At 41.9% G+C, this 25,839-nt stretch overlaps 1 protein-coding gene across 2 annotated transcripts in view; it reads left to right on the plus strand.

The window, feature by feature from the left end:
• The window catches only part of plekhm3 (pleckstrin homology domain containing, family M, member 3), a 55,862-nt gene that overhangs the window by 2,541 nt on the left and 27,482 nt on the right, over positions 1-25,839 (plus strand). The window contains exons 1-3 of one of the 2 annotated variants that reach the window (XM_023295422.3): positions 2,300-2,393; positions 2,620-3,617; positions 14,238-15,338. In XM_023295422.3, coding sequence (XP_023151190.1) covers positions 3,095-3,617; positions 14,238-15,338 — 1,624 coding nt within the window. In that variant the 5' untranslated portion in view covers positions 2,300-2,393; positions 2,620-3,094. Of the gene's footprint in view, positions 1-2,299; positions 2,394-2,619; positions 3,618-14,237; positions 15,339-25,839 lie in introns of those variants that run through there. The other variant, XM_023295421.3, reaches the window with a different exon arrangement.

Consider the following 25,839-nt stretch of genomic DNA (forward strand, 5'->3'; position numbering starts at 1 on the left):
GAAAGAGCGCACCAGTGTGAGTTAATAAATGAATACAAGGCAGTCATTGGTGGTGACCCTTTAGTGCTGACTTTAGCTGAAGCCTGAGGCTGCAAGTCTTCCTGAGACTCTAATGTTTCTGGGTGTGGAATTTCACCTCCCTGCTGCTACTGAGGATGCAGATTGATCAAACGCTGTCTGTCTGAACTGCGGTACCCAATCAATTAGAGGAGGGAGTGCAAGATGATAAAACATTTTGAACATCAGACAGAAAGTTGTCAAAATTGAGGAAAGTCATTTTTTTCTGAACATTGCAGTGATGACAATCATTTAGCTTTCTATCCAGTGCTTTATGGAATTGTTTACAGCCTGAGTGTAGATGCAACTGCCTACATAAATATACAGTCATGGAAAAAATGATTAGACCACCCTTGTTTTCTTCAATTTCTTGTTCATTTTAATGCATGGTACCACTAAAGGTATATTCCCTGAAGAATACAATGAACACAACAAAAAATACAGCTGATTCCATCATACTTTATGTCCTATTTGACATGCTTCAGCTTCATTGTATTCCCAGGGTATATAAGAGGACATTTCATGTCATCAGCAGCACATGCAAAGACCTAGAGTGGTTTCCTGCTGATATTCAAGCCATAGCACAACTCAGAAGCTGTCAGCTCTCAGATAATACCTGCAACTAAAGAATTATCTTCTTCCATCAGCTGGAAAACTCTTTCCTGCCTCCAATGACTGGATTTTCCAACAAGATAATGCCTCTTGCCACATGGCAAGATCAGTGAAAGCCTGGATGGAGAACCAGAACATTCAAACCATGCCTTGGCTGCTCAATCACCAGATCTAAATCCAACTGAAAACCTGTAGAAAATCAAACACAAAATGGAGAACCACAAGTCCAATAACAAAGCAGATTAGTCAGAATTTTTGCAACAGGAATGGGCTCCTGTGACAGCAGAACAATGTCAGAAGCTGGTGGAGAACATGCAGTCAAGTACTAACTCCTGTGTGGATCATGTGACTGAAACAGACAGAAAAGAAAACATGAAATGTCTAAAAGCTGTTTTTGGCAGAACAGTGCCATAGCTACTGATGGAAGAGCTGAAATGATTTTGGTTATGATCAAAAAAACAATGGAAAATGTCTAGAAATCAGGTGTTAAATTAAACTCTTATCGGCTATTTTTGTTTTTATCATTATATTTGTCCAAACAAATATACCTTCAGTGGTACCAGGCATTAAAATGAACAAGAAACTGAAGAAAACAAGGATGGTCTAATCGTTTTTCCATGACTCTATATGTATTTATTTACATACAAATATCATCCTTTTATTAAGAATCACTTTATACTTTATTCAGAAGTGCTCCAGTCTGTGCTTTCCTGCATGAGTTGACTGTATGGAGTGGACAGCATGCATGAGTCAACAGAAGTTCAGTGGGAAGCTCGATGAGTAACTAACCGTGATGACGATGCACAGTCAGGTCAGAGCTGTATCTGCAGGCCGATGATGTCATGGTAAATATGCTGGGATGCAATCATACCTGGTGGGGAAAAAAAAGCGATTAGAACCTGGTCAGTGCTAGTGAGACGTACCGCAATGGAACTAATGCTTTATAACCTGGCAAAAGTGAAGCAGTATGGAAAAGAATATGAAGAAAAATGTTTAAAAATTGGACTTAAATTTATTGAAGACACTTTGACTGACTTTTGAAGCAAAGTTGATTGAAATTGTGAAAGCACAGCTGAGGTCAGCAGCTTCTCTGTAATATTGGTGCTGTTTATTAGTAGCACTAAATGCCCTGGTGCTCTGCAGTAGTAGACTGTATGGTTTTACTTGTGTACGCAGCATAAATTTAAGAAAATAAATCCCAGAATAGAAGCCCCTAAAGACAAGAGTCAGGATAATGTCTTCCTTTGTACCTCCAATAAATAATCCCAAATGAAATCGTACATATTCAGCATATATCGCTGCTAGAAATGGAATTGCAGTGTCGTAATGATCGTTAAATAATTCATATGTAGAGAAAAGTAAAAGAGGCTCAGCTGTGGAGGGGAAGAAAATCAATGCACGTGAGAGAGCACAATGAGAAACAAAGAAGTCTATGCATATATATATACACACACACACACACACACACACACACACACACACACACACACACATACATACATACATATATATATATGTATGGAGAGAGACAGAGGAGTGGAAAGGATCAGAAGAGACAGTCAGATGGATGGGAACCCCACCCAGGCCGGCTTCCTCTCTGTCCGCTCAGCTCAGTGATAAGCAGCCGACCAGGAAGTCAAGTATTATTTCATCCGGACATGTGAGGGAGGAGGATCAGGAGGAATCTGTGAAGCTTTGATTTCATTGGGATGAAGATGCTGTAGGTGGGTAGAAGTAGGATGCTTCAAGTTAAAGTACAGGCCTAACTATCTAACCTTTGTCTTTATACAAGCTCTCTAGTAAATTTTACCCAAACATGCGGGACTAGAAGTGGATTTATATATAAACTGATCGTAGTGCTCTGTCTGCCAGCTGTGTTTTCATTCTTTGTGCTTGTTTCACATGCTTCGTCTTTACTATTTCCTCTTTTTTTCTTCCCTTTTGTTGTAGTAAAGCCACAAACAGTCATCCGATGACTTTACAGCCAACTGATTGGACGAAAGGCTACATATCGTGAAGCTGATGCCCCCGAGCGGAGGGGATTTACTGTTTTTCCATTGCCCGTAGTGAGTGTATCTGGCTGCGTAACATCGTTTGCCACCCAAATTGGATTGTACTGGAGAGTCCCGGGCGGCTGCCAGTCCTGTTCAGCTCTGGCATGAAGCTGCAGTAGCTCCCAGAGGAAGACTCACAGACTGGATGAAGGCCCTGTCTCGAGGTGGAGAGCAGGACTTGGCTTCAGACAGCAGTTCGTGAAGCTTGAATGTTCTCTTTCTAGCTTGCCAGCGTATACAGAGGGCTTGCTTTTGTCCAGCCGACTGCTAGTTTTGTTTGTTGGACATGTGGATGCCACTAGCAGGATTTTTGCTCCCATTTTGGAAAATAATCTAGTTGTAAGACGTACAGCTCAGCTCCTGGTCCAACCATGGAGGGTCTGGAGCAGCTTGACATGGTGGGCGACATCAGCCCGGCTCTGGAGGCCACGGAGGACTTCATCCACTGCATGGACAGGATGCAGGGCCAAGGTCCGAGCCAGGCTCAGACAGGGAACCTCCAGCCTCCCAGGCAGCCGAAGCAGCTGCAGGAGGTGTCCAACACCGCGCTGGGGAAGCTGAGCTCCAGCGGTGTCTGGAGCCTGCTGACCGGAGAGCAGCCCGAGGTGGGGCCTCTGGGCCTGGCATGGGCCGACAACTTCAGCGTGCTGGGGCTGGGGATGGGCCTGAGGCACGGCAAGAGAAGCCGAGCGCGATCCACCAACGACCTGGCAGCACATAGCAAAGAGTGCACCAACAACACGGCCAGCTCCTCGTCCAACTCGGCCTTCAAGAAGGGACACAACCGGTCCAGATCAGATGTCAACTACCGTCCGTCGGCCTACACTGACAACGGCCTGCCCACGGTGGACTGCAACACGCTGAAGAACATGATCCTCAACCACCAGCAGGAGGGTGAGTTCACATCAGCAATGTGCATCTGTGTATATTCTCATGTAGATATTAGCTGAAGTGAATTTGTGACTCCAGATATTGTAACAGCGTTCATAAAGTGCTTTGGCAGTTACAACATGTAAACACAGACAATCAGACAAGATATAGGAGACAAGTCGGAGCAGTAAGTTAAAATAAATAGTAAAAATGACAATGAATTAAATGAATAATTAGCTAGATTAGCAATCATAACAAACGAAGGAACTAGGCAGTTTTATAAATCAAAGAATAAGATTGAGAGTTGACATCACACCAAAGAACCATTCAGCTAAATGTAAAATAAAACCAGAGAGAACATCTAAAATAAACAGGACATAATACAGAATAAAAGAATAAAACTAAATAAAGCTAAAAGTAAACTTCACATGAAAGCAAATCTATAAAAGCGAGTTTTAAGAAGTGATTTAAAAGAAGTTACTGACTCTGCAGGTCTCATCTCCAGGCAGGTCGTTCCAAAGTGGAGGTCCTGGTAGAGAACGCTCGGTCACCTTTTGGTTTAAACCTCAACTTTGGAACGACCAGAAGGATCCACCTGAGGATCTGAGGTCAGTTAATCACTAGATATACAGTAGGTGTTTGCAGTACAGTGCTGCTCGTGCATGTAAACTTTGTTCAGAAACTGATGAGCAGAACCGAAATTAAACTTTCTTAATGGCTCTTCTGGAGTCAAACTGGAACTTTGAACCGGTTCTAAGTTGGAACTGGTTTGTGATGCCCAACTCAAATCACCCGCCCGTTCTAATTTAGTCAGATTTACTCAGCCTTTTTATTCCTGCATCCAACACTCTGACGACAAAAACTGTTAATTTACTGTCTAATATGTCCTCGACCTTGATGTGCGCCGTTGTTAGGAGGTAATCAGTGTTTCTCTCTTCAACTGTGAGTGATTGCGCTGTCGTGCTCGTCTGTGTATGTTTTCTAAATTGGGTGAACTGACCCTTTAATCGTGTTGGATTTGCCTAATTGGGCATTTGCAGCATGGAGAGTTGCTCACTGAAGACGATGTCGCGTCCTCTGGTGACCAACTCATTGACTATTCTTAATTCCAGACAGGAAGTCTGGCCCTTACCTGCAGAAACACGCTCACCTCCTCCTCCTCCTCCTCCTCCTTCGCTCTGATCGACCGTCCATTCACTGAAAAGCTTTCTCAGCCTTTGAGAGGCTTTCGGAGGACAGGAGTCTTGGACTATTTGTGCTGCGGATCGGGGCGTGTGCTGTACTTAGGCTGAAGCATCCTCAGAGAAAGCAATAATAATAATAATAATAATAATAATAATACCTTTAATTTATAATGCACTTTACATATAAAATCTCAAAGTGCTACAATGCATTTAAAAGAAATACTTTAGAAATGGTAAATATGTTAGAGCTTAAATAAGAATGTCTTCAGCCCTTTCTTAAATGACTCCAGGGACTGTGGGGCCCTCAGGGGTGGTGGTAATGTGTTCCACAGTTCAGGAGCAGCTGTCTGGAACGCTCTATCACCCATTGTTCTCAGGTTGGATCTTGGAGTGCACAGAAGGTTGGTATTAGTGGATCGAAGTTGTCTGGAGATGGTGCGAAGGGTTAGGAGTTCTGAAAGGTAGTCCGGGGCATGTCCATGAATGCACTGGTAGGCAAGCAAACAGATTTTGTACTGGATGCGTTTTGCGATTGGAAGCCAGTGGAGGTTATGGAGGACAGGTGTGATGTGGGCCTGTTTGGGCGTCCTCGTCAGGATCCTAGCGGCGGTGTTTTGCACGTGTTGAAGCTTTAGGAGGCTTTTTGCTGGGATCCCGACGAGGAGGGCATTGCAGTAGTCCAGCCTGGAGGAGACAAAGGCATGAACCAGCTTCTCAGCATCGGAGAGGGAGAGAGTGGGACGGAGTTTTGAGATGTTTTTTAGATGAAAAAATGAAATTTTACAGAGATTTTGTATGTGGTGTTCAAATGACAAATGTGGGTCAAAGATGACTCCCAAATTTCTTACAGAGGAAGAGAGAGGAATGGAGAAATCAGAGAGTGAGATAGCAGAGATGGGAGAGGATTTGAGCTGGTGAGGGGTCCCTATGAGAATGGCTTCAGTCTTAGAAGCATTCAGTTGAAGGAAGTTTTCTGCTAACCATGCCTTTGTCTCCTCCAGGCAGGCTATCAGGGCTGATGGTGCTGAAGTGGAAGTGGGGTCAGTGTGCAGGTAGAGCTGAGTATCATCGGCATAGCAGTGAAAGGACATTCCATGCTTGCCAATGATGTGGCCCAGGGGGAGCATGTAGATGTTGAAGAGGGTGGGGCCAAGGACAGACCCCTGGGGGACCCCACAGGTGACAAAGTGGGGTCTTGACTTGGCATCCTCCAGGACCACATACTCAGTTCTACCTGCCAGGAATGATTTGAACCAGTCTAGCACAGTACTGGACAGACCAATATTGTATTGTAGTCGGTGGAGAAGGATGTTGTGATCAACTGTATCAAAGGCAGCTGTTAAGTCCAGGAGGATGAGAAGTGATGGAGAGCCCTGGTCAGAGGCCACCAAAAGGTCATTGGTGACCCTGACCAGGGCTGTCTCTGTACTGTGAGCTAAACGGAAACCAGACTGGAATTTCTCGTATAGTGCGTATGTGGATAAATGATCGTGGAGCTGGCCAGCTACAACCTTCTCCAGAACCTTCGAAAGGAATGGAAGGTTTGAGATAGGTCTGTAGCTGGCCAGGTCTTGAGGATTAAGGTTGTGTTTTTTGAGATGTGGTTTGATCAGCGCTGTTTTGAGAGTGGATGGAACATGACCAGAGCGGAGTGAGCAGTTTATAATTGTGGTAATGAGGGGGCTGAGAGCTGAAGTGTTGCATTTTATCAGAAAAGAAGGGAGTGGGTCTAGAGCACAGGTTGATGGTTTGATTTGACGAAGCATTGATTCAATCTCCTGCACCTCCACCTCCACAAAATCCGCAAAGCTGTGGTCAGGAGTAACAGATGCTAAGGGCATGCGGGTAGTTCGGGAAAGAGGTCCACGAATGTTGTCCACTTTGAGTGAGAAGAAATCACAGAAATTATTGCACTGATCCTGTGTTGCACAGATAATTGAGGATGTTCTGGGTTTTAGGAGATGATTTATGGTTGTAAAGAGTTGTTTTGAGTTTCCTGAATTTTTATTAATTATATTGGAGTAGTAAACGGATTTGGCTTCAGATAACAAACTGGAGTAGTGCTTCTGATGGTCCCGATATGCAATTTTATGCACAGTAAGGCCAGATTTCACATAGCGTCTCTCAAGAATCCGTCCAGCTGTTTTTACTTTCCTCAGTTCCGGAGTAAACCATGGAGCTGAGTGAAGGTAAGTGACGGTTCTTGATCTTACTGGAGCATGACTGTCTAAAAGACTGTGCAAGTTGGTGTTATAATACTGCACAGCTTCTTCAGCAGTAGTGAAGTCTGTAGACAGTTCTTTGAGATCAGCAGACAGGGCAGCTTGATCAATTTTATCTAAATTCCTAAAGCAGATTTGCCTCTTGCTTTTATCAAGTAATGAGGATGCTGGTAGTTCCATTGACACCGCACAGTGATCTGACACACCCATGTCAAACACCTGGAGGCTCTTCACTGGAAGAGAGTCTGTTATCACCAAATCCAAAGTGTGGCCTCTGTCATGTGTAGGCACATCAACGTGCTGTTTCAGGTCAAAGCAGTCAAGCACTTGCAGGAATTCTTCCACAGTGTGATTGGATGAGGAGTCCACATGAATGTTAAAATCTCCCAGAATTAAAATATTTGTTGTTGTAGAACAGAATGACATTAATAGGTCATGTATTTCTGAGAGAAAAAGTGAATTTGGCTTAGGTGGCCGGTAAATAAGGATTACTGTTACCCAAGTGGGATACTCGCATTTGAATGCTAGGCACTCAAAGGTAGATGTATTTGGTACTGGCACTGGGGTCAATCGGATGTCTGACCGATATATCACAGCCAGGCCTCCATATCCCTGACGGCCAGTGGTACGGGCTCTCTCCAGGTAGGCATAACCAGTAGGGCAGGCCTCATTTAACTCTGAGTATTGTTCAGGTTTGTGCCAGGTCTCAGTAAGACACATGAGGTCAATCCTATTTTCCAGAATGTGATTATGAAGCAAGCAGGCTTTATTTCCCAGTGACTGGGCATTCCACAGTTCCAGCTTAGTATGAGAAGGGGATGGCAATTTTGACAGTGGGCGAATAACACTAAAATCCACTCCAGATTTTCCACCTGTCTTCATCCCGTTCAGGGGAGAAGGGCAGAGGATGGTAGAATCCGTCCCATGATCCACTCCAGGAATTTCAGCAAACTTCCTCCTCACCGCGGCTTCAATTGGTCCATAGCTATCGGTGTTCCGATGACGTCTTGACTGTGCGCCACTTCGAGCAGGGAGCCGGGACCAGAACGATGGTATGAACTCACCACCGTTTCTGGAATAAATATATCCACGACGGGACCCCCTATGTACATAGCGGGGTCGGCGAAGGATTCCCAGTTGCTTGATGACAGCAGAGTCCACCGAGGCAGAAGCACGGGTGTTAATGGCGAGGAGACGTGCCGGCGAGTACCTGAGCATGTTGCCGCCGAGAGGAGATGGCTAATGCCGGCGTTAGCTGGTGTCCCCCAAGTGATCGTGTTATCCAGAGGCTTGGACACGGCAAATTTTCTTTGGTATCTCCAACAGTGGGACAGAGGATCCAGTAGCAGAGCTCTGGGGCAGTTAGCAACAGGGGTTCTCAGTCCTTAGTCGAGGTTTGAGAACAGTAGCAAAGGTAAGAGAAACTTGGTCCCTAGTCGCTTAGGCCATTACTTGAAAGTCATTGCATACTTTAAAACTTAAAAACAATTTTAAAATAATTTAAAACGATTAAAAGCTGCGCATTTTCAGCAGGTTTTTAGCAGTTTTTGGTGGGGGAGAAGCGGCGACAGTCACGCCAGCGTCCTCTCCCTCCGTCTTAGAAGAGTATGATAATGATAGAAGATGATGATAACTTGAAATGACACAGCTGTGCTATGACAGTCCGCATTCAGGCAGACAGCCCAACATACACACACACCGTTTGTTTGTGTGTTTTGGCTATCCGAAGGACTAAGGAGATCCTGAGGGATCCTGAGGGATAATAGCCTGTAATCCTGTCAGCAAATGGACTCAAATGAGGCGAGAGAAGAGGCAACCCAATTACCCGGCCCCTGATACTGGCAGGATTATTTAGTATTAGCATATGTGTGAATAGACATCAGGCTATTTAGTTTGGCTCGATGTGCGTTGAAAGGAGAGAAGTAGGAAAGGGACGGTAACAAGCAGAAGGCAGAGTGATTTAGCTCAGCCTCGCTATGTCTCTTCATTCACATTAAAAAAAAAAACGTGGCCTGTTTGCCTTTCCATTAGTGACAGCTGGGGATGTTTAGACGGTGAATAGAAATGATGATGCATGCGTATATAACACCGTAAGGGCTTTATGTGATGCTTTTATTCAAGTTCTGTTGTGTTTTGTAACATTGCCAGCTGCATTCATCAGAAAAGATGGCACCCTGGTAATTGTGGCATTTTTCACTAAAAAGAAAACAATTAGTAAATTAATTTTAATGCTATCTGAATTGAAGTAAAATGAATTCATTATAAGCTGCAGGTAATAACTTAGACATGAATAAACCGTTTTGTGGCTCTGGTTTCTTAGACTGCTCAGCTGCAGGTGTACTGTAAAATAAGTTATAGTTTGTCAGGAATTAATTGAGAAAGCAACAGAGCAGAGATTAAAATCTAGTATTGTGTGAAGCCAATGACGGTAACCCAGTGGCATAAATAAGTAAAGACCTTCCTAAGAATGCGTTCAGTCTCAGCAAGCAGAAAATTTTCTTCTCAGTGAGTTCATTTTAGCAAAAAATCCCACAAATATCCCATTTACATCTTACCGGACAGTATTGTACATGCAAATGTAATAAAGTTTTCTCATATTAAACAGTCCCCCGAAAGAATTGAAGTTGCTTCACTTATTTGTCTTTTTTTTTTGTACTTCTGCCTTCCTACGATAATGAAACTCATCAGAACTTCCTCTGATTTAGTAACTTGAAGACGAGCTGAATCACTCAAAGACCGCACAAATCACGTCTCATTTCGCTGACAGTTTGAAAGGAGCATAAACCTTACAGCTGAGACAGAAGAGTTGTTTTTGCAGCATTGGCTCAGGTTGTCCACTAATCTAAGGGTTAGAGCAGCGGTGTCAAACATGCGGCCCGCGGACCAAAACCGGCCCTTGTTCCCCGGTTCCCCCTGTTCTTTTGTCATTTTCTGTCTCATTTTTGTAATATTTTGTCTTGTTTTTGTTGTTTTTTGTCTGACTTTTGTTGTTTGTCTCATTTTTTTTTGTGGTTTTGTGTTTCCTTTTTGTCTCGCTTGTGTTATTTGTCTTATTTTTGTCACTTTGTGTTTTGCTTCATTCATTGTTTTGTGTAGCATTTTTGTTATTTTGTGGGGGATTTTTTGTCTCGCTTGTGTTGTTTGTCCATTTTTTTTGACGCTTTGTAGGTTTTTTGTCGAATATTTTTTTCTTTTTTGTTTCATGTCGTTTGTCTCATTTTTGGTCATTTTGTTTCTCGCTTTTGTAATATTTTGCTTAGTTTTTTTTTTATCTGGTTTTTGTTTTGATCTAAAATAAAATACTATCTCATTCAGTTCCAGATAGCTGTGACTAAATGTTGTGTTCCTTGGTAGACACTATGTGATCAGTAAGTTGTAATGTGTAAATGATAAACTGAGATACAATGCTGTTTAAATTTATTTTTCTTAACAAATTTCAGGTTGTTCATAATACTTTATAAAAAGATAATTCCTTAAATGTGAACTTTTTTAGAATGTGCTTTTTTGTACTAAAACAAAGGGAAAAATTTTGAGTTATTGGGTTTAGTTATTAGTTATAGGTTATTCTTCTGTAATTTTACTGGTTCGGCCCATTTGAGATCAAATTGGGCTGAATGTAGAACCTGAACTAAAATAACGATGAATAAATGCAGAATTTATATTTATATTTAAGCTTAGTGAAGGACCTTCTGGTCTTTCTCTGATTGGAACGAGGACCTTCCAAATATTAGAGGTGGGTTGGAGGAGGGGTAATGACTGATGGGTGGAACATGTTAGCTAATTGTGCCTTATACATATTCTACTTAATACTAAAATTGCATATGAAGTGCATTATAATTGGAAACCATTAAGAAAATAAACATTCACTTACAAAAGAAATGGACATTATAACCCCTTGAAGGTTTGTTAATTAAACTAAGAACAAGCCATAATTACAAAGAACTGAAAATTGATTGAAACGAGCTAATGAATGCTAAAGCTGTGGCTCGAATTCTCTTGCGACTTCAGACCAGACATGTCACCTCTCTTTGGGACCTAATATTTACTTAATTTTGGAATTATTTTCAAAGGGACCACCAGCACATTGATCAGAAGAAGTGAACTTAGCTTTAGATGATATCATGGTGACTTGTGGGAAACATTATTATAGCATTTCAAGAGAGAAGTTGATACTTTTTGAACGTAAATCTGTCGAAGCCAGCGCCTAACAAACTTCAGTGGTGTGAACTTTAGAGCACTTCCACAGTGGCTTTAATTTTGAGAAGTTGTTGCTTCTCGTTTATGACGCACTAAATTTGTACAGTAACGTTACTCTAAGGAAGGACTGGGGTTTGGCTGCGAACTTTGTGCTAAAAAGGCAAAAAAAGATGGAACAAAAAGCAGCATAATGAATGCTTTTGCTTGTGAGTCTGTTTGTCTTTAATTTACTAAAATGTCTCTCTTGGGTGATATATAAGTGACATAATTGATCAAATGTCAAACGTAGTCTCATAAAGAAAAGCTTTTTATGAGAGCAACATTGAAGTATAGACTTAGGAATGGTTGTCTAGCTTGTTCCAATCAGTCCAAGTATATCAACAATTGGCTCAATCTTGAATTTCCCTTGGGATTAATAAAGTACCAAACAACCAAACATCCAACCAACCAACCAAAGTGACCAATTCTGCTTCCTGGAATGACCCTGTTTCTCTTTTACGCTCATCCGTGTCTTTCTGCTGACTTATATGCATCCGTGCTTCCTCTCTTTTTCACTTCCTGTTAAATTTTAAAGCACTGTGACACATTATTCACGTTCACGTTTCCTTCCAAATTCTGACCTTGCTCAACCTGTGAATTCACCACAATACTTCTGTAGATGCAGGTTTTAGATGCTGACATCCAAAGTTACCTTTTACACATGAACATGTTTTCTTTGGTGTTTAGCGTGCACTGAATAGTTCAGCTGTGCCACCTTGACCCAAACGGGATAAGCTATATAATTTAGAAAACAAATGAGAGTTGTGCCTGTGTGTGTCTGCATGTTGTGTTTACTTTAGATTGTAAAGCAGTTGTTATATTAAGCCAAAAGTTTGCACCTTAACTGACGTGACGGCAGCAGCACTCCAGAGTTATTTAGCAACACTGGAAAGAATGACATGCTAATTGTGGTGGAAGGCTTGTGTGTTTTTATTAGACTCTAACTGATCTCAGAACCCACCAGGTAGAGATGAAGGCTAATTGAACAGAGCAGTTTTCTCGCCACAATGCCTAATTCTCATCTCGACCCTCCCAAGCGTGAACGCCGCCAATCAGCCTGGCTTGAGTTCTGCTCGGCTTATTTGCATATTCATTTGTTCCTTTAGCAAAACGTTGGTTAAAATGCAAAGTCCGAGACCCAGTGTGAAACCGTGTCTGCTGCTGTTTCCATAAGATTGATGAGGCGCTGGACTCTCCATCGTTAAGTTAACAGGAGCTGCGAGGGATTTAGCTTTTTCCTTTTCCCTCCTTGACTGATGTAGCACGTTAAATGCAATTTCTGTCAATTAGACTGTTTTCGGTGGGGGTTTGCAATTAAGTCAGTTTGTCGGGTTGGTTTAGGAGCTGAGCATAAGTGATTGTTGTTATTTTTAAATAAACCTGTCTGCTCAGGATGTGCAGGTCAGAAGGCAGCAAGATATTAAGGTTTGAACTGGCTTTTCATTGTTTTCCCCAAAGAGCGCTCCCATCAAGGCCGAACATGACCACTAGAAGCAGTTTGAACCAAGACGATCACGAATCAAAGGGTCAAGTGTCAATTTCTTTCAAAAGAAAGTGTCACGAATTGACAACTATTTATTGGCAGGCAAAATCACTCTCTCTTACAGACACAGCTTAAACCACAGGAGCCTAAGCTTTGTTGCTGAGAACAACTTGGAGCTTAACTTTAAAATTAAAAGTCAAATGTGCACAACACTCCAACTTAGAAGAATGAATTTTACTGATGCAACAAAAATGTTTTAATAGATATTACAAAACACTGAGCCTTTATCAATTTACCCCAACTTTAGACAGTAAAACCTGCAACAAAATTAGCCAAATTGGTGTTTCAAGCCAAGAATTTTTGCACTTAATTGGAAATATTAGACCACAGTCGGTAAAGTGCACAGAAAACCCAAGAAACAAAAAAAATATATAAAATAAATAACACTGACATAGGTGGCAACTGATTTGCTCTCAGTCTGCCTTAGTGATAGCTAGCTTTGAAAACTTGTCATTTTTTTCAAGTTACCAATCTTTAAATGTCAGAGGAGGCTTGTGGTGTTGAAGTGTTTTGGGATTTTTATGGAACGCAGCTTACAAATCGCAAATTTATAATCTTTTTCAGACACTTGGTATAGCTACTGGACCAGTGAAACCATTTTAGTTGCATGTAGAGAAATTTTCTTCCGAGTTATGCATCATCTAGTCAACTCTTGTGATCGATCAGACCATTTAGAATGGATACTGGCTAATAACGATAGGTGGCTGATGGATAAGAACATTTTCCATTAGGAAGACATTGCAAAAAAACTTTAGAACCAAATTTAACCTCATTTTATTATGATATATGCGTGCCTTTTGACCTGTAAATCAAGAAATAAGTGCAGCTTGTAAAACAGAGTCCACTGGCTTTTCTGTTCCAAATAAAGTGCTAAAAGTTCATGTTTTTCACCAGCTTCGTACTGTATCTTGTAATTTTTGCTTCCTGCTCTTTGTAGCAGCTGGTTCTCTCTCTTCCTCTTTTTCAGTGGCAATGCAGCGGTTTGAGGGCCTTAACAATGATGAAATCTTTGGTTTGTTCTGTGATGTGAAAGTTTCCAAATGTTCATCCACAAGTCACTTTCATGTGGTGAACTTTATTCCGATATTGGCCAAACTGAATCATTGCTACACTTCCAAGCTTCAACTGCCAAAAATCCATCCAAACTTCATTTGTTGGTACAGTTGATTAAAAGTTTGAACATGAAGTCTCAATGCTGTCTTGTTTTGTGCTGATGTTGTATTGACATGTTTTTACCTTTTACCTCTTGATTCTGTAAGGCTGTGTCAGTAAAGTGCTAGCTAACTAAAAGAACTAAAAGAATTTGACTCATGCTTTAAAGCGTATCACACATATTGTTTACTCATTAAACTCACATGGATTTAGTGACACAGTAGCACATTTGAGCCCAAAAACGATCAAATGACTGATGCTGGTTGTCTAGCTGAAAGATCCCCTTGTCCTCTGTGTCCCCGTCCAGGTGATAAAAGCAGCAGCAGTGTGGTGAAGCAGGGTGAGATGGAGCAGCGTGAGGGGCCCCGGGGCCGCTGGACTCCCTGCCACGTTGAGCTGACGCCCTGCGAGCTGCGACTCTACACTCTGGACAGCAGCGCCAACCGCCAGCTGGGCACTGCCTACTCCCTGTCCCATTGCCAGAGCGTCATCTCACCAGCACCCTGCAGCCAGCCCGGCCAGGTCGCCCAGCCCGCCGACCAGCGCACGCTCCAGGCTTTGTTCTTCAACTGCACGCGTCTCCAGCTGAGGGCGTCCAGCCAGTGGGAGGCCGTGGAGTGGAGGCGGCTGATGTGGGAGAAGGTGCAGGCAGCCAGACCCACGAGGCAGGAGAACCGCCAGCACAAGACCGGGCTTGAGAACCAACAGGTCGCCAAGTTTCCCGCGCCCATGTCACCCTCCTCGTCGCCCTCTCCGTCTGGGCTGGACACCCGGCCCGACGGCGACAGCGACACCCCCACCTCTGCAGAGGCGTCGCTCTCTCTTCAGCCCGTCGTCCTGAGCAGACCCACCACCCTGCCTCTGTTCACCCAGCGCTGCCAAGACGTCCTCAAAGCCGGCCTGCTGCACCAGCTCATGGATCAGAACAACTGGCGGGCCTTCACCTTCGTCCTGACCAGGTCTGCTCTCCAGGCCTTCCCTACTGAAGGCCGGGGGTCTGTTTCCCAGCCCGTCCACCAGTTCTCCCTGGTGTCCTGTCTATCTGTACAGCACGATCAGGAGTCGGAGAACGGAGAGCAGTGGGCCGACAGAGGGGAGTCTTTCCAGGCCGTGTTCCCCAACGAGGTGCTCAGACTTCGGGCAGATGACCAGCTGAAGGCCCAGGAGTGGGTAGAGGCTCTGAGGGAAGCAGTCGGAACGCAGAAACCTGCACAGGAAGAAGGAAGAGAGTCAGGAGAAGGACCTCCAGGCCTCCAAGGGGTGCTGCTGAGATCCAAACCATCCCGGGATAGGAGGCAGAGGGAGGCCCAGAGAGCCAAGAGGCAGTCGGTCACCACCAGTTTCCTCAGTATCCTCACCTGCCTGGCTGTGGAGAAGGGGCTGACCGCTCAGAGCTTCAGGTGTGCAGGTGAGTGACAGAAACATTCATGTACAGAATATTTACACACATTTACAGGATAAATACGTACACAAACAATGCAGGATAAGATGATTACATGAGAGTCAGCGATTATTCGTCGTGTTTTTCTTTGTTTTCCTCTTTCTATGTCTAATTAATCGTCCCTCTTCCAACATAAATTTATCCACCACAATCACAATTACAATAACGTCCAGCATGGCCTCTACAACCACACGTAGCTTCGCCTAATTGGCTCCCAAGGCATTACTGTAGGTACACAGAAATATTTTTACACCGGGTTTGTTAGTTCTGTCTGAAACCTTTAATTGTACCTTCACCCTCTCACCCTGCTGGTTCTGGTTTATAGTCAGCTTTTATTTCATCAGCAAAATGTGATTGCTGAGCACAATTATTAAGAAAATAGACTAGACACAGTTTTAATGTACGCAGAAAAGATTTGAGAGCAACATGTAAGAGTGGGAATTGCTTATGATGAGCATCGTCAGAATATATGGTCACTGGAGAAGAAGGTGCCGCAGTACAATTACTTAAACTATTCTGAGGGTCACAAACAAACATTAGGTCTAGTGGAAATTAAGAAAAGTTTTCCAGGGTTGGATCAGTAAACTATTTCCAGGACATTAATTTGTGAAGGGAATGGACCAAGAACCTTGACTGAACAACTTTTGGACTTTGTTTGGCTAATGACCAGTTTTAATGGGAATGGATTGTGCACCATCTTAGAGTATTTTCTGATTTTTGACTAATAGAGAACCGATTTGGTTTGCACACCAGTTCCAGAACCGAATGCCCTCCAGTGAACCTTGGCCATGGCACCAGTTGCACTCTTTAGTCCGATAAATTGTGTGGTTTTTTGCTGCCAACTTTCCAACAAATTCTGAGTAGAACTTTCAATCTTCTGTTAAGTTTCAGTGGATGCCACTAAAAGCTGAGTTTCGTAGGATAATTAGGTTAAACAGTTCTCCATTTTGCTTGTTTGTTTCCACCAGTTTTGCACTCATTACACCGTAAAGACACCCACATATTTTACTGGCATCAGAGGCCCATTCTAGGAAGCAAGAGTTTGGGTTTAGCGGGGCAACTTCAGGTTTAACTCTGGGACTTATTGGTTATGATGTTGGTCAGTTTATTCCAGGATTACATGATGATGTTAATTTAAACTCCTTTATGCTCCTAAATTAGGAAGGCAATAGTTTGTAGTGCCTCAAAGATGAGAGATATTTATTTTCCGGAGATAAGAAAATTGTCACCTTAAGTATAAGCTACATGAAAGCAACACATTGATTTAATATGACACACAGTTGTAATTATAGTCTGACCTATTTATACTACACTAATAAACCTGTCAACTTACATATTCATACAGTTTTTTGCCAGCTTTCCTTCCTGCTTTGACTGCAGCTGCTGTATAGCTGTTAGCCTGCATTATATTGTTGAATTCCTCTTATAGGTTTAGGGTCATAGTTTGTTCTTCTTGTGTTGAATATGCAGCTCTGCAGATGTTTGCGTTTCTGGTGCTCTTTCTCTGTGAATGAGCTCATGGCCAGATTCAGAAACTGTGGGTTGACGTAATGAGTTGATAACCGGCTTCGTACGACCGCTCAGCATGAACGCAGTTGTTAGGTTTACTGAAGCCAGACCATGAAGAGATATCCGGGGTATGTTAGACATGTTCTCTGGTTCTCAAAGGGAACCGATAGTTTAGGTTCCAAAACAGCCTATTTTTAGTTGGAATATCTGGAGCTGCACCGGTTTTCAGTCAGTCAAAAAGGCTAATTAAAGGCTCAGATGTCGGCTCAAGACAGACGAAGAGCTCCTGTTCACGCTAGGTTTATACGTACGTTAGAGCTAGGGTGTCCAACATGCGGCCCGTGGGTCCAATCTGGCCCTCAAAGTGTAAAAATTCCAGAGAAGACATTAACTGCAGATGGTCAATTAGTAAACTATAAATTTAAAATAATTTCTAGACAAGTTGTTTTGGTCATAAAGTAAAATACTAGATTGTTCTTTTGTCATTTTGTGACTCATTTTTGTAATATTTTGTGTTGATTTTGTTGTTTTTTGTCTTTTTTTTGTCTCACTTTTGTCATTTGTCCCATGTTTTTGTTGTTTTGTTTCTCGTTTTTGTCATTTTGTGTTTCCTTCATGTCTCGCTTGTGTTTTTTGTCTCACTTTTGTCATTTTGTGTTTTGATTTATCCATTGTTTTGTGTGCCATTTTTGTCATTTTGTCTTGCTTTTGTCATTTTTTTGTGTCGTTTTTGTCATTTGTCCATTTTTTTGTTGCTTTGTAATTTTTTTATCAAATTTTTTTCCTCTTTTTTGTTTTGTTTCGCGTCACATGTCTCATTTTTTGTCATTTTGTTTCTTGTTTTTGCCATTTTTGTCATTTTGTTTCATGCTTTTGTCTTGTTCTTGTCATTTGTCCATTTTTTTGTTGCTTTTGGCCTCTCATGAGGTGGAACATCTTCAAGGACAGAAATCTTGAACAAATCGGTGGATCCAGACTATAAGCCGCATCACTGCCAAAGTCTAATCACTTGGTACTTGTGTCATTTCTGACCTTCCTTGAAAATGTCATCCAAATCCGTTATACCGTTTTTGAGTAATGTTGCTAACAGTCAGACAGATGGACAGACAAACATACACCGATTGTCACATAACTCCACCTCCTTGGACGAGTAATAAAAGAAGCTCTCTCTTGTACTTCCCTCCTAACACATACAGCATGGCACTGAGTGGACTTTAATGCTAATCTCTGCTATTCATTTTCTGGAAGAATGACATATCATAATAATAATAATTTATTTATATATATATATATATATATGTGTATATATATATATATATATATATATATATATATATATATATATATATATATATATATATACATACACATATACACATACATACATACATACATACATATATATATATATAATAATGCTATAATCATGACGTGCGACTGAATTTCCTTCAGTGCGCCGAGTTTTACTGCACATCTGCATCACCACTGAACACTGTCAGGAGTAAAGTCGTATAAAAGATGCTCTCCTCTCGTGATTCCACCTGTTTCTGTGATTTTGCGTTATTGGGTGTTTTTCAGTATTTAGTCGGAGCCCTTTTTCAAAGCCGGCACCATTCCAGCTTCCCTCTCCTCCATTATTATTCCTGTTAGGCTCCATAGTGGGCCCTTGGACGGCCCAATAAATGGCAGGCGGCGCTTTTACTCTCCCTGGGTGTGAAACGTGGGCTTCCTCTCCCTCTCTCTCTCTCTCTGAGGAGGGGCTTTGAATAATCACCGCTCACCTCCCTTTTTATTTGTAACAACTGGCTTATTAATGCAGGGCTGTTTTGAAAGGCCAGCTGAAACAGGAACAAGGACGGAGGCCGTCTGGGGGCAACTGATGATAATTGGTCGGCTTAAAGCACCGGAGGAGAGGAAAAATGGATGAATGAATGAATGAATGAGGGCGAATGAAAGCGGCCTGGGGATGCTACGGTGGTCAGCCGCGATCTGAGTTGTTTGTTTGAAGGGTTTCTGGGTAGAGCTGCATGGACAGGACAGCTGGATACGTTTGGTTTCTATACAGAGCACACCTTTGCTCGCTCGGTCCGTTTATTTCCCTCCTTTTTTTTCTGTCCTTTCACCATTTCATTCACACTCGTAGCCTTTTCCCCCCCTTTCTCCTGCTGTCAACCTCTCATTTAGTGGACTGTATCCCTTCTTAGTCTCCTGTGGTGTTACTTAGCAGTCCCTGAAAGGTCTTTTTAAATTCAAAGCCTTAAAATTGTGCTTGAAAAAGAGATGTCTCATGTGTTCTCATGTGTATAGATTTTTCATTTTTGTGTTGTTTTCTGTTGGCAAAATGACCTTAAAATTTCACTTTCACCAGCTTTAAAATGAGAATCTTAAATCTAGCAGTGCAGCCTTTTTCTCCCCCCACCTTTCCTTGGTAGCCTGCCAGCTCCTTTTCACTGCGACACGGCCAATTTTGTCATATTACACTTCAGTTATATGGCGCTACACAAAGAGACATGGCCTATAGCCCACTGCCAGAGGAGGAACCTCTTAAGAAGAGGGAAATGAAAGGACGAAAACAAGAATTAGATTGATATATGGGATTGGTGATGCATTTTTAGTGAAATGTTGCACGTGCTGAAAGGAAACGTTAATTAAATGTTTACGTTTCACTAACAAGCATCAAACTCCTGCTGTTGTTGATGGACGATATTTAGGTTTTAGGCTGTTGCTCAGATGTCAACTTGATCTTTGGGATTTTATGAAAGGCATTTTGTTTGTTTTCTCGTTTTATATGGAAATTCATGACAATAGGGTTGAACAATTTGTTGAATAATCATCAAGATCATGATTTTGGTTTCTGACAAGTAAACGGACTAAATTGACTGGTATATTGACGTTTAATATGGACAAAATTGACGGTATATTGATGTTTAATATGGACTAAATTGATTGGTATATTGACGTTTTATATTTACAAAATTGACGGTATATTGATGTTTAATATGGACAAAATTGACTGGTATATTGATGTTTAATCTTTACAAAAGTGATTGGTATATTGACGTTAAATGATGTGAAGAATCTGGAATTTAATTTGATACACAACATGTCCCACAATTGAGTGCTTGAACTGTTAATCAGTTGATGGAATTTGAGAAAAATATGACCTTATTCCTTGTAAAATATTACTTGTATTGGCACTTTTGCTGTTGTTAGAGGACCGTGTAAAAGTAAATGAGAAACAGGGGAAGAGATAGTGGAAAGACAGGCACCATAGGACTTGCAACTCTGGTTGTTGTCGACTATTTTTGATAAATATTTGCTGAAATGGATCAGTTTGGTGGTGGTTGAGGTACAAACAGAATAGCGACGGATCTTTGAATTTCCCTCGGCATTAATAAAGTATCTATCTATCCATCCATCCATCCATCCATCCTTGTTTCTGATCATCAAACCCAATGAGAATAATTTTTCAAAACATTGATGTTTTGTTAACCTGAAAGGAAATCTGATTAATCCTTTAGGAAGACATTAAGAAGACCTCTTGATGTTCTCTATGCTTGTTTAGTTTCCACTGTTTCCTCTTTGAACTTGTTTCAAGTCTGTCCTTTGCATATGCATGCCACTTCCATCCATACATATCCAGTGATTGGATATTTAACATCAAAATGTAAAACGTATTCAACTAATTGCTCATGGGAATCGCTGCATTTTCGATTCCTTTTGAAGGAAACGGTGTTCGTTTGAAGACCGTGACTCTCCATCACCACGTCACACACACACACCCACACTGTGTTAGAGTGTGTCCTCAGGTTTGGTGACCTCCGTTGTTGCACTTGAGCACATTCTCAGGCCCCCGCAGACCATGTGAACCTGTTGGGTTGAAGTGGGAATCAGTAGATATGAGGGAATGGAGGAAGTGGGAGGTGGGTTCACATCAAAAGATAGACAGTTTCTCTCTCTGTAACTCACTCTGTCTTCCTCACAGGACTCTCCATTTGTCCACATCTTCATTTGAGTGTTTGGTTGGTGTGAATGAGACACATCAAAGCTTTTTTTTTTCAGTTTTAATTCACACATGTACATCACACACACACACACACACACACACACACACACACACACACACACACACACACACACACACACACACACACACACACACACACACACACACACACACACACACACACACACACACACACACCAGTGTCCTGTCAGAGGTGTGGTGGTTTGAACCAGCGGCGGCCAGATGAAAGCATGAACCCCCTTCTTTTTTATTATTCGCCCTGATGTCATCTCTCTCTCTCCTCCTGGACCTCCATGTGTCTCTGCCTCGCTCTCTCGCTGCCAGCAGGTCAAAGTGACCCTCTCTCACTACAGAGAGCCGCGGTACAATCGGTGGACCTTTGAGCTATGTTTGAATTCCCATTCATCTTTCCCTCTGTCCCGCTTTCTCTTCATCCCCAGAAAGACATAAAAGATCAGAGACGAGAAGAAAACGCAGTTGTTACTCTGTGCTGATGATAGAGGAGGTAAATCGCAGCTGAAACTATTAATAGTTACTCTGAAAATTAAGAAAGCAGCATTTGTGAGAGTTTGAGCTGTTGTTAAAAATGGAACAAGGTAGAGGTATTAAACTCAAAAAATGGACAAAATAGTGCTAGTAATCATAATAAATCCGCCAGGGTGTTTTCCAGTCAGTGATTTCATGTCAGCTACCTTACCTAGCCAGCCATTGTGTCCTCTTGTTTGTAATATTCAACTGTATATTATTGTGGGGAGCAACTAAACTGATTATTTTCATTGACACTGGTGATCTAAGAATATTTTCCATGACTGTATATTCTTTATAAATAGACTTTGTATTCTTTCTCTATTAGTATGTACTGCTTTAAGCTGTGTAAGGGAATAAAGTATTGTATGCAGTGTTATTTATCTGTGTTTATTTAGTTTTCATGATCATCTACTATTACTTTCTTCATCTGTGAGAACTCCAGCTCTGTTTTGAGGTTCTTTTTCTCCTTCTTGAGGTTTTGGTCAGGATCAGGTCAGATTTATATAATTGATGCTATTTTATCCTTTGTCGTCTTCCATAGTTCCCCAGACGTTGTCCCGTCGAGGCTTTGCTGCTTGTTTTCTTGCGTCGAGCACATTATGCCTCCCCTGTGGTGGAAGTATGTGTCTGTACGTGTGGGTGTGTCCTCTCCTCGTGCTATAGAATTTGAGGTTAAGGTTAAAGGTTGTTATTCAGTTTGCAAATGTTATGCGTCTTTGTTCCTCTGGTCCCAACAGCAGCAGACCAAATTTGAGGCCACAGTTGGCCAGAAAGCCGGTCTGGTGGTCATCTGTTTCCTCGAAGTGACACGGTATTTCTCCGACTGGTGACCATCCCCTCAGCCTGCTGGCTCCCAACCAGTGGACTGCGGTTTCTTTCAATGAGCATCCACCCCAACAACAGCATGAGCTCACTGCTGTAATTAGGCTACCTAGATCTGAGTTACACATATGCATTCGATCACGGCTCCCTCAGTAAGATAAGACTTTGGTGTCTTTTTTTTGTAGCCACAAGCTGTCGTTTCAACCGAAGGAAAAACAAATATCCATTGTTTAAACTGTGGAAAGTGGTGAAAATGGATCCTGATAATTTATAGATTACTCTTTGGGTCACAGCTCTTATGTTGTTTTTTGGGGATACAGTGGAAATGGCAAGAAAGCATCAGAGCAGCCGGATCACATCTGGAGGTGGTTTGACTCATTTTGTGTGATCAGATGTGTGACCGGTATAAATGCGGTTTGTGCATTTTGCCCACATTCTTAAGAAAACATTAGTTAAAGGGTAAAAGTTAAAAGGCCACCTCACTGAAGCTGCCTTTAAAAAGTCACTTTAACTGTCGATGCCAAAAAAAAAAGAAAAAATAGGGTCTATACAGCCTAAATCTTCTTAAAATATTGATATGATATGCAACACTAAGGCCATGTACGGAGGGGGCTGCTGAATAAATGTCAACTTTATTAGAAAAACTACAAAATAGAACCTGAGTGATACATTTTGTAGGCCGATATTAGCCTATCACAGATACATGGGGATCAGTGTATACAGCTGCATGCAAATTGATTCAACCCCCTATGAGGCTGTATCTTCGGCACCCTTTAGCTGCAATGACCTGCTGTAGACAGGAGGTATCGTCTCTAACAATCTTCTGGCAGCGCTCCTTGAGAATTTTAGCCCATTCGTCGTGGGCAGTGGTCTCCAGCTCAGCAATGTTCTAGGGTCTACGTGCTGCAACAGCTTTCTTCAGATCCCACCACAGATTCTCCATTGGCTTTAAGTCTGGAGATTGTGATGGCCACTCAAGAACCATCCAGGCTTTTTTCTCTAACCAAGTCTTTGTTGATTTTGATGTGTTTTTGGGGTTATTGTCTTGCTGGAATGTCCAATTCCGCCCAAGCTAGGGCTGGTCCGAATAGCAATTTCTGGGCTCCAGATGTTCGGGCCCGATTACTGATGAGTATCTGAATATTCGGCTCATTGACTGGGGGGTGGGGGACCAAGTATTCAGATCTCAAAATGAATATTCGGATACCACCACCCAGTAATTGGATATTTGGGTCCAGCCCTACCCCAAACTTCAACTTTTTCACAGACTGAGTGACCTTCTTGTCCAGAAACTAATTCTTTAATGCTCCAACCCATTTCCACCAGCTGGCACACCACGGTGGGAAAATAGCAGCAGCCAAATACTGGTTTAACATGAAGTATTTGGTAGATTTAAGGCACTAAATGATCATTTACTATTGAATGAATCATATTTGGACATATCTGTTAGGGGCTTAAAAAGTTAATTTCACATCCTAGTACACACGTGTTCACACACACGCTCACGGCTTGTCATGTCCATTAATGAATCTAACTTCACTTCATTCTTTCAGAGCTCCAACAGATCTGGATGCAACAGCTTCCATCACGGTGATTTGTCTGGTCTGTGGTCCGCTCCTTTCAGACGTTCTGCTAGAGAAAAATGTTTTTCAGTTGATGATTTTCATTTGTATTCCACCACAGTATTTCACGGGTGTAAAACAGTTTACCTCTGCTTTGGTGGAGAACATCAGGGAATTGTTTTTCACAGTCTTTAGCAGTAATTTTTGTTGATAAATGAGAGACTTTAGAATGGGACACGTCTGCATCTTCAAACCCTATAGAAGGAAGTGAATTCTGTGACGTATGTGCATTACGTTTGCGCTGGGGACTGCTATGATTGGTGGAACTCACAGGAGGCGGGACAAAATTGCGGGAAAGTTGCAGTGATTGGACAAAATTGCAAGGTTGTGCAGAATTCATTCGTTGTTTCGACATCTCTCACCAGCTACACCTTCAACATGGCTGAATCACAATGCAGGCAAAATTAGGATGTATACTTTTTTATATCAACTGAAAATAGTCTGTGTCAACACAAGCCGGAAATTTTACAGTTGAAAAATATCCTTTCCACGTCTCTGCGGTGGATAAACTATATAATGGGATACTGAAACGTGACACTGTTTTTACATGACCTCAGATGTATATTTGGCGTTTCTGTGCTCGGCTGATCAGGGAACTAAAGGCTAGAAGAAACGGAAGAGTCACTGTGGCTTCGGACTGATGCTTTTACGATTTAAAGAAGACATCGAACCTAGCAGGATTCATGAATTATCTACAAATAAATAAAAAGTTACCTGATTATTTAAATGAGTCTGAGTTCCAGCCCTGCTTCAGTCTGTGTGTCTCTTAGTGGAGGCTCAGTGTAAATATTTTCTTTCCTTTTGGTCAGATAAAGAAGGAATCCACCTCTGAATGCTGATTAGACTATTGTCTGTCTCTTTCAGATGGCAGATTGTTGTTCTCTTTGTTGTCTGCCTTCATCTGTTCCCATTTGATCTGTCTTCTTGTCTTTCATGCACTTCTTATTTCCTCCCATCTCTCAATAGCCTTTTACTCATTCACTCATTTTTTGTCCATTTCCTCTTTTTTTAATCTGTTGTTTCTCTTGTGGAAGCGACAAACATGCTCAGACGTGTCCTCCTTCCACTGTCATTTCTATTATTTGGTAGCTTGTAGATTACAATCTGGAGTCTCTTTTCTTCTCGGCCTCCTCTGAGATGTTGTGGATAAGGGACACCTGTTGCAGCGCTGCAGCTCCAGCTGTTTGGTTGTGTGTGATCACAGAGCAGGTCCGGGTGTTTGGGTGAAGGATGAACTTTAAAGAGGCCGGAAGACAAAGCAGAGTGAGGAAGCTATCGGGCTGAATAGAGCAGAGGATCCATTGAGTCTTTTAGGTATACAAAGCTCCTTCTTGTTAAAGTCTGCTGTGTTGTGACTACAAGACTCTGTTATCTGAGGATTGCTTCAAATGAATTAGGCAGGTAGAATTTGGCAGACTTGGGTAGAAAATGCAGTAAACAGTCAGTATGATATTACACATAGATGTGGACATAATCTTACTGGGGGATCCAGATGTGGCTCCAGATGTTAGAAAGATGGAGCGAACAGAGTAAAATTAGATCAGTTAACAAAATTTATATCATTGCATATAACTTTTGCATTGTTATTTAGGTAGATAGACTCCTAAAGATGCATAACTAACTGAAATTCAAAATACTTTGGTTTTACTTACAAAGTGTTTTTGGCAGCTAAAATTCATGTCTAAAGTTGAAAGCTGCATTATACAGGAGGTCCTCGACTTACACAGAAGTCGATTTTTGCTGTAAGTCGGAACTCCGAATGTAAACAAAGCCGTTCTGTGCATCACGATATCGATCAGTTCTTCATAAAAGTCCTGAATACCAACGACTTTCATGCATGTATGAATCATTTTACAGGAAGATAACAGAATATTGTAACAGACTGATATTGTTGTTGATGTTGAGGTTTCAATGTTTATTGTTCAGTTCCAGATTTCCCTAATGTCAGTGAACGTGCCAT

Source organism: Amphiprion ocellaris, chromosome 11 (genome assembly GCF_022539595.1).
Source record: "Amphiprion ocellaris isolate individual 3 ecotype Okinawa chromosome 11, ASM2253959v1, whole genome shotgun sequence".
NCBI lineage: Eukaryota > Metazoa > Chordata > Actinopteri > Pomacentridae > Amphiprion > Amphiprion ocellaris.